Source organism: Amblyraja radiata, chromosome 38 (assembly GCF_010909765.2).
Source record: "Amblyraja radiata isolate CabotCenter1 chromosome 38, sAmbRad1.1.pri, whole genome shotgun sequence".
Lineage (NCBI taxonomy): Eukaryota > Metazoa > Chordata > Chondrichthyes > Rajiformes > Rajidae > Amblyraja > Amblyraja radiata.
Genome location: NC_045993.1, coordinates 5,420,733 through 5,430,186, shown reverse-complemented (window position 1 = coordinate 5,430,186; position 9,454 = coordinate 5,420,733). Strand labels below are relative to the sequence as shown.

The following is a 9,454-nucleotide window of genomic DNA, read 5'->3' as shown; positions in this document are numbered from 1 at the left end:
TGTACATGTAACAATTCACACCATTTGCATTTTTTTTGGTGTTGTTTTCTGTTATTTTTTTAAGATACAAAGGTCCCCCGGGTTATGGAAGACTCGACCTACGAAATTTGACTAAATACAATTTCTCCCATAACTGCTTAAATAATATTTCAAGTTTGGAAGGTTAGTTAGGAAAGCAACTTCAGAGTTGTGGAATAGGGAAGCAGCTGGTTAATTAAAAAGAGAACCAATCTATAAAAAAAAACCTTAATGCGAAGTAATCATACTGACACCATTGTCTGGTTCAGTCAACTGTCATATCACAGCAAGAGGTCACGTAACAGATTTGCTTTAAAAACTGACGTTAATCTCTTTTATAGGCACTTTATCAAACAATGTAATATTCAGATTCAGATTCAACTTTAATTGTCATTGTCAGTGTACAGTACAGAGACAACGAAATGCAGTGCAGACAACGAATATACATTGTGTTTAAGAAGGAACTGCAGATGCTGGAAAATCAAAGGTAGACAAAAGTGCTGGAGAAACTCAGCGGGTGCAGCAGCATCTATGGAGCGAAGGAATTAGGCAACGTTTCGGGCTAAAACCCTTCTTCAGACTGAACTATGCATTAAGGCCATGGAAACTAGCCATTGGACGAGGTATATTCTGATTCTGTACCATTATAACTGTACAGGGGAAGTTAATAAATAAATGTACAGGGAGGCACAAGGAAACTGCAATGCTGGAACCTTGCGTAGAACTCGGAGGGTTGGGCAGCATCTCTGGAGGACATGGATAGGCGACTTGATAAATGTTCATGTTATCAGCCCTCAATTAAATTGTTCCTTTCTGACTTACGCAAAAAATCGATTTACGGAGAGTTCTCAAGAATGGAACCCTTATCTAGCCCGGACTCACACCTACCATTATTTTTGGATCAAGAGGCCTTATCAAATAGAAGCCACATTAGAAATTCAATCACTGATAGGATATGTTAATCTATTTTGAGGTCTGACGATGAGGAAGCCAAGGATCCAGTTGCAACAGGAGGTATGGCGGTCCAGCTCTTGAGTTTGGAGATATCTTGAAAGTCAGTGGTAGTCAATGAACAGCAGCCTGTCTTGTCTCCAGATGGCCCACAGCAGGGTAGAGAACTAACAAGATAGTGTAGGAAGGAACTACAGATGCTGGTTTATACCAAAGATGGACACAAAATGATGAAATAACTCAGCAGGTCAGGCAGCATCTCTGGAGAAAAGGAACAGGCGATGTTTCAGGATGGGACCTTTCCTCAGACTTTTTTGAGACTGAAGAAAGGTTCCAACCCAAAACGTCACCTTTCCCTTTTCTCCAGAGATGCTGCCTGACTCGCTGTGTTACTCCAGCATTTTGTGTCTATAACCAGCAAGATAGCATCTGCTGTTTTGACGTGTTATGGCAATAGGCAAACTGAAGGGGATCCAGGTCATTTTTGAGGCAGGAGTTGACTTGCACCATGGTGAATCTCTCGAAGAACAGGATGCAGTTCACCGTGTCCTTTTTGGGCACCGGTACAATTGATGCCCTTTTTGAAGCAGGTGGAAACATCAGATGACAGAAGTGGCAGCCAGTAGGTCTGCACAGGTCTGCAGCACTTGGCCCGGTTACGCCACTGGGCCAGACATTTTGCATTGATTCATCCTCCTGATGAGTTTTAAAGAATTCTAGGAAAGACAGTGCCAAATTTGAAAGACTGTGTGTCCAATGGGGTAGGGAAGGAATGAAATGATGATCTGTAACAATGACAGAAAGGCAAGTTGTTTTTGAGTGGACTGATGGGAAGAGATTTGAAAAAAGGACTCAGTCTTTGAGGAGGTCAAGACTCAATAGACAATAGGTGCAGGAGTAGGCCATTCGACCCTTCGAGCCAGCACCGCCATTCAATGTGATCATGGCTGATCATCCCCAATCAGTACCCCGTTCCTGCCTTCTCCCCATATCCCGACTCTGCTATTTTTAAGAGCCCTATCTAGCCCTGTCTTGAAAGCATCCAGAGAACCTGCCTCCACCGCCCTCTGAGGCAGAGAATTCCACAGACTCACCACTCTCTGTGAGAAAAAGTGTTTCCTCGTCTCCGTTCTAAATGGCTTACTCCTTATTCAATACAATACAATACAATACAATTTATTGTCATTTGAGCCTCAGTGAGGCTCAAACGAAATTCTGTTTCCACAGCCATACAAACAAAGACAATTTCCTAGACATACACACAATTGAATTCACACAAACATCCACTGTGATGGAAGGCAAAGTCTTTTCTCTCCCCTGTTCTCCATGTCTCTCCCGAAGATTTTCTGTTACGACAGACAATAAAGTTTTCTGAATCTGAATCTGATGTCCAAGCCCCAGGCGGGCGATGATAAGTCCCACGGCCATTTTAGGCCGTGCCGGGCGATTTACGGCCCCGCTCCCGGTCTAAAAGTCACAAAGTTGGAGCCCCCGGCGGGCACTGTAATGTCCCACGGCCATGAAGCCGTGCCAGGCGATGTACGTCCCCGCTCCGGGTCGTTCCAACCCCGCGACACGGGCTGGAGAAGCCGCGTTGCGGGAGCTCCGGGAAGCGGTCTCTCCCCCCGGACCCGCGAGCTCCCGATGTCCCCGTCCACCGGACCTGCGGCTGCAGCTGGAGCCTCCGAGCCCCAGAAGTCGAGTCGCAGCAGCGAGTCACCACCGCTCCCCACGCTCCGAGGCCGGCCAGCCCCACGATGGTGAGTAGTCCGCAGCTCCGCAGTCTCCCGAGCCCCCGGGTCGTTCAGGCTGGAGGCCGCTCCACGGTGCTAGGCCCCAACGACAACGGAGACCCGACAGGGAAAAGGTCGGGTCTCCCGGACAGGGAAGAGATTTTAAACGGTTGGCCCCTCCCCCCCCCGCCCCCCACCTATACACATTTAAAACTAGTATTAAAAAACACCAACACTACATTTAACTAGACAAAAAAAAAAAAAGACAGACAGGCTGTAGGGGCCGCTGCAACGGGTGAGTCGCGCCGCCAACTTAAACTGTGGCCCCTGGTTCTGGATTCCACCAACATTGGGAACATATTTCCTGCCTCTAGTGTGTCCAAGCCCTTAACAATCTTATATGTTTGGTATATTTGGTATATATGTTTGGTTTATATACTCGGGGTTGGTACTATCACCAAACATGGGACCAGGAAGAGAAATTAGAGTCGGTAGTTTCATTGGAATGGCCCAAAGGAACCAGGGGAACTCTGTCCATGGGTAAGATAATTTTCATGAAGGGTGAAACCCAACCATAATGTTCCAAACGCTGGTGGTATATGTGAATATGTGAGCTTAAAACCACTTCCCGAACTTAACCCCTCACGTGACTTCAACCAACATCTTGGTCATCTACCCCGTATCTCCGCACGGCTTGGTGTAAAGTATTTGAAATCTTGCCTGTGAAGCATCTTGGACATTTTACTCTGTTAAAGGTAGTATTCAAAGCAAATCTTTGTTGCAGTTTACAAATTACACCTCCAAATAATCACATTGAAAGCATTTATTAACACTCGTATGAATTAATCATACACTGCCAACAAACAACATTTGACAATAATTACAAATATATTTCCTACAAAACTTTGCATTTATCCCAAGACTTCCATTGAGTTTTGAGACTTCCAATGAGCGATCTAGCCTCTTCAAACTCTTGGCAAAACTCTTCCCAAAACCCACCCGCTACAACTTTTTTCCCCAATCTTATTTACATGTTCTGCACACTGCTTCCTTCAGTAAGCTATTTAATAGTGACAAATATCACTCCCACAAACATTGTCACATTTTCACCTTGTTTGAATTGTCATCCAAAGCATTCAGGTGAGAGAGCTGTGGAGAGGTTAATGATCATTGGACCCCAGAGGATTTTGCAGCATTAGTGCTTATCCAGGTTCAATAGACAATAGGTGCAGGAGTAGGCCATTTGGCCCTTCGAGCCAGCACCGCCATTCAATGTGATCATGGCTGATCATCCCCAATCAGTACCCCGTTCCTGCCTTCTCCCCATATCCCCTGACTCCGCTATTTTTAAGAGCCCTATCTAGCTCTCTCTTGAGAGCATCCAGAGAACCTGCCTCCATCGCCCTCTGAGGCGGAGAATTCCACAGACACAGTTTCTGGGGTTGTCCAGAATCTCTCATCTTAGGACAGCTCAAGGCCTTTCCACCATCTATGAAGCACGTCAAGAATATTGCCCAGGATATTGGGGGAATTCCTCTGCACGTCTTCACAGCACAGGATCCTTCTGTCTGAGTAATCAGGCATGGGCCTCCGTTCAACGTCTTATTTGTAACACAGTACCTCTGACGTTATCTCTCAGGATTGTGGAAAAGGTCAGTCTGTTTCTCTTTACTTCAGACCTTTCGACTCAGTGGTGAAAGAATTGCCAGGTGGTTTCAGCTGACATTGAGCAGAGAGAGAAATACACACAAGAAGATAGGCACAAAATGCTGGAGTTACTCAACGGGACAGGCAGCATCTCTGGAGAGAAGGAACAGGTGACGTTCCGGGTCGAAATGTTTCGAAATACACACTGTGACTACATCTTGGTACATCTCAGCTCATTAATAGACCAGATGGAAGCAAGATTTACTATGCAGCCGGCCTCCACTACACTGGAACTGAGGGAACCCAATACTAAAGTTAGAAAGATAACACCTGCCCCAGCATTGACTCTGAAAAGCATAAATATTCAGCAGCAATAGGTTGGCATATTTCTTCAAAGCTTGAAAGCTTCACTAATGCTTCAAAGTGAACATTTGAAGCTTTGTGCATCCATACAGGACTGTATCCAGACATCTCCACACAACAGTGGTCCTCACAGCTACAGGTATGTGCTGAGTAACTCTGTGGAGCCGAGCTGCAGGTATTGAAGTTCTTCTTTGGTCACTGTCTTGCACTCGGATGCCCTCCGCTTCTCAAGGGACTCAATAATCATCTCAGCAAAATCGGCCTGAAGTCGCTGCAAGTTCTCCCTGTGGAATTAAAAACAAATAAATGACTCCCCAAAGTATCTGATCTCCATTAGTCTATATATGTTGCAACAAGAAAAGTGAACGGATACCACCAGCTCTGGAACAAGCAGGGATATCACTCGTTCCCCATTTATTCATTTGCAGGATAGAGAAGTCACTGGCCAGGCCAGCAATATTCTGCCCATCTAATTTGTACTTAGGATGGTGTTGATGAATTATTTCAGCTATTGTTGGGCAATTTCATACAACGGTTAGGAGCCATCAACATCACTTTAACTCAGGCGTCAGCAACCTTGTTCTGCATAGGGGCCAGGACCCATGTCTGTGAGCGGATGGCGGGCCACATCTATCGCCATAGTGTGACACTTGGTGTTGTTTTTTGCATTATTTGCTCGTGTTTTTCCAATCAGTTTTCTGCAGTTCCCAGGTCGACTTGCGTGCCCCGGGACTGCCTGCAGTTCCCAGGTCGGCTCGCCTGCCCCAGGACTGGCTGTAGCGCCCAGGTCGCCTGCGTGCCCCGCGACTAGCTGCAGTTCCCAGATCAGCTCACGTCCCGGGACTGGCTAAAATTCCCAGCAAAGATCCTATAGCGGAGATTTTTGATTCCCAGGTCGCGAAAACTATTTGAAAAAAAAAAACGCCTGCTGGCCGGACGATATCGGGGATTACGGGCCGGATCCGGCCCCTGGGCCGTGGGTTGCCGGCCCCTGCTTATGCCCATCGTCAGCACAAAGCTGACCCTTCAGCCCAATTAGTCCATGCAGTCTCCTCTGCACCCTCTAGTGTTTGTGACTGTGCATGGCATCAAAGTTAGATGTGACAATATGTGTCCAGGATAAAACACAGTTATATGCCATCCTAGCTTGGGAGAAATATCACAATTACTCAGCAAGTTTAAATTCCAGAATGCATTATACAACAACTGGAAGTTGTTCAAGTATCAGCACCAGAGAGATTGTAGTGTTTCAGGAAGGTGCATCACCATCTTCTCAAGGTTTACTAAGCGATGGGCAATAAATGCTAATTTAGCCAACAAAACCCATAGACCATAAATTAACTTAGTATAGCACGGGAACAGACCATTCGGTCCACAATGTCAATGCGGAACATGATGCCAACACTTATCTGTCTCCATTTCATCCATATGCCCCCTTTCATTGCGCTTCCGTGTGCCTATGCAAGAGCTTCTCAAACACCACTATCATATCTGCCTCCACCGCCTCTCTTGGCAATGCGTTGCAGGCACCCACCACCCTCTGTGTAAAAAAATCACAAACAACAGAGACCCCAGCACACATCCCAGTGGAACTACTCTGGTCACAGACCTCCATACACCCAACACAACCCTCTGGATTCAATCAGTAAAAGCCAGTTCTGAATCCATGCCACCAAGTCGCTGTTAATCCCATGCTTCTTAATCTTTGGACCAGCCTGCCGTGGGGGTCTTTATAAATTGTCTTAAAATCCATGTACATACTGAACTAGCTATGAATTCAGGTGGAGTTAAGAAGGAGCCATGGTTGGCCATCGGACAACCACCACTACCGACCATGCAGCCCATCTCACTTACGCCGAGGGGGGTGCCGGCAGTGTGAAGTTGCGGTCCGTTTCTCCCGTGAGCCAGTAGGTGACTTCAGTTCCTCTTCCCTGAAATGAGACAAAGGATTAGAAACATAGAAAATAGGTGCAGGAGGAGGCCATTCGGCCCTTCGAGCCAACACCGCCATTCATTGTGATCATGGCTGATCGTCCCCTATCAATAACCAGTGCCTGCCTTCTCCCCATATCTCTTGATTCCACTAGCCCCTAGCCTCTATCTAACTCTCTCTTAAATCCACCCAATGACTTGGCCTCCACTGCCCTCTGTGGCAGGGAATTCCATAAATTCACAACTCTCTGGGTGAAAATGTTTTTTCTCACCTCAGTCTTAAATGGCCTCCCCGTTATTCTAAGACTGTGGCCCCTGGTTCTGGACTCGCCCCCCATTGGGAACATTTTTCCTGCATCAAGCTTGTCCAGTCCTTTTATAATTTTATATGTTTCTATAAGATACCCCCTCATCCTTCTAAACTCCAGTGAATACAAGCCTGGTCTTTTCAATCTTTCCTCATATGACTATAGTTACTCCATATGTAGACCACACTGTCTCTGGGTCTGCCTTGTTCTGTAAGAGAATCCCCAGCCAGCCCTCTCAATCAGTACTCAACACCAATGCTACTTTCACCCTGGCTCGGTGGATCTCCCACTTGCTTCAGGAGGTTGTGGCTTCAAGTCCCACACCAAGGACTGGAGCACCCAATTAAAAATGGCCAAGATGTGGGGATTCTAAAAGGACTTGTTAAACGTTTGGGAAGAGGCTGTGGGGGCAACCTCACAGGTACTGAAATTGTCATATTGTAGCGGCGCCTACTGGCGCACGCAGGTATCGAACCCGGCGTTCGGAAGCCACGGTCACATGACTCGGGAGGGGCTGCTTGTTTTCGCGCGGTTTTGCTTTCACGCGGTTCAGCGCTGACCACCGTTGTGGCCAAATGTGTCGAGAGAACCTGTAAACTGAGAAGTGAATGTCTGAATAAAAGTTTGTTGTTAAACTCAGTTGTCGTTCTTGCGGCCGCCAAAATATCTACAAGAAAGGAGACAAGTGCGACTGTGGTAACGTCGATGTGTCTCCCTGCTACCTTGCTTCATGATGGCCACAGTCGGGTAATCTGCAAGTCATATTATTAACCGATTCTCACTGAGGTCTGGAGTCAAACATGGCTGTGGCATTGTGCTAATACTTTTTCAATCTTTCTTACTGCAATGTTGAATCTCACCGCCAACAAACCTCCCAGCGGGAAGGAGATAATCTTCAGAACGAATGTGAAAGTATTCAATCAATAACAACTCCACTCCAGAATCAAAGACATCAGTGGTCACGTTGCAGTATGAAGAAGATACATATCCACCAAGCCATTGTTTAGTTTTTTGTCACGTGTACCAAGTGAAAAGCTTTTGTTGCGTGCTAACCAGTCAGCAGAAAGACAATACATGATTACAATCAAGCCATTTACATCGAACTTCTACAGGTGCACAGTAGAGAGCATGCTGACTGGTTGCATCGTGGCTTGGTTCAGCAACTTGAGCGGCCAGGAGCAGAAAAGAATGCAGGAAGTTGTGGCCACTGCCCAGTCCCTCATCGGTTCTGACCTCCCCACAGTCGCTGCCTCAAAAAGGCTGCCAGCATCATCAAGGACCCACACCACCCTGGCCATGCACTCAACTCTCCGCTACGATCAGGTAGAAGGTACAGGAGCCTGAAATCTGGTACATCCAGGTTCAGGAACAGCTGCTTCCCCACAGCCATTAGGCTATTAAACTCACCAACAAACAGACTCTGAACTGTAACAGCCTATTGCATTGTATCTGTTTATTTATGTGTATATGTGTGGTCTATGCTATATAGACACACTGAACTGTTTATGCTTACTATATTCTGTTGTGCTGACGCAAGCAAGAATTTCATTGTCCTATCTGGGACACAGTGTGTACATGCATGATAAGGGAATAACATTCAGTGCAAGGTAAAGCTAGTAAAGTGCGATCAAAGATAGCCCGAGGGTCACCAATGAGGTAGATAGTAGTTCGGCACAGCTCTCGAGTTGTGGGAGGATGGTTCAGTTGCCTGATTACCGCTGGGAAGAAACTGTCCCTGAATCTGGTTGACCGGTTGAATGAAGTGTATGAGTGGATAGGTTTTAAACTCAACATTTATTAGAGCAAGGGTCAGCTACCAACCTGTCCGACCATGAAGCAGCACCTCTGACAATGACCATTCAGGGCAAGGTCCTGGAACAGTGAACCACATGCTATATCTAGGCAGCCACCTTCCAACAAAATAAATCCATGTATCCATCTGTTCTCCTATCCCCGTATTTATCGGTCCACCTCTGTGTTCGTCCGCTGGACTGGAGGGCAGCAGCTTCGACCACCCCGGGCCGCGGAATTTGAACCGGCCCGTTCGTGGAGCACGGTTGAGCCGCGGGACTTACTTACCATCTCCCGGTGGGGTAACAACAACGGAGGCCTGGATCGCCTCAGCGCAGAGGGAGAACAAGGAGGGAAGAGACAAAGACTTTAAGACTTTTGCCTTCCATCGCAGTGAGGAGGTGCCTGGTGAACTCACTGTGGTGGATGTTAAATTTGTGTTTATTGTGTGTTTTTGTTATTTTTATTATATGTATGGCTGCATGGCACGAAATTTCGTTCAGACCGAAAGGTCTGAATGACAATAAAGGATACTTTGACTTTTGGTTTTGTTCAAGATCAGAGCAGGAGAAAGAGAATTGCACTGAATTGTGCTAAATAGAATGCCTTTTATTGTCATTCAAACAGCTTGGTTTGAACGAAATTGCATTTTCTACAGTCTTAACAATTACAAAAAAAAAACAAATGATGAGAATCATATTGATGGGCATC

The 9,454-nt window shown here is 46.4% G+C and overlaps 1 protein-coding gene across 1 annotated transcript in view; it reads right to left on the bottom strand.

Moving 5' to 3' along the window:
- Positions 1-4,045: 4,045 nt before the first annotated feature.
- The window catches only part of gucy2c (guanylate cyclase 2C), a 58,516-nt gene continuing 53,107 nt past the window's right edge, over positions 4,046-9,454 (bottom strand). The window contains 2 exon segments of the mRNA XM_033013327.1: positions 4,046-4,996; positions 6,567-6,643. Of these exon segments, the coding sequence (XP_032869218.1) occupies positions 4,846-4,996; positions 6,567-6,643 (228 nt within the window). The 3' untranslated portion in view covers positions 4,046-4,845.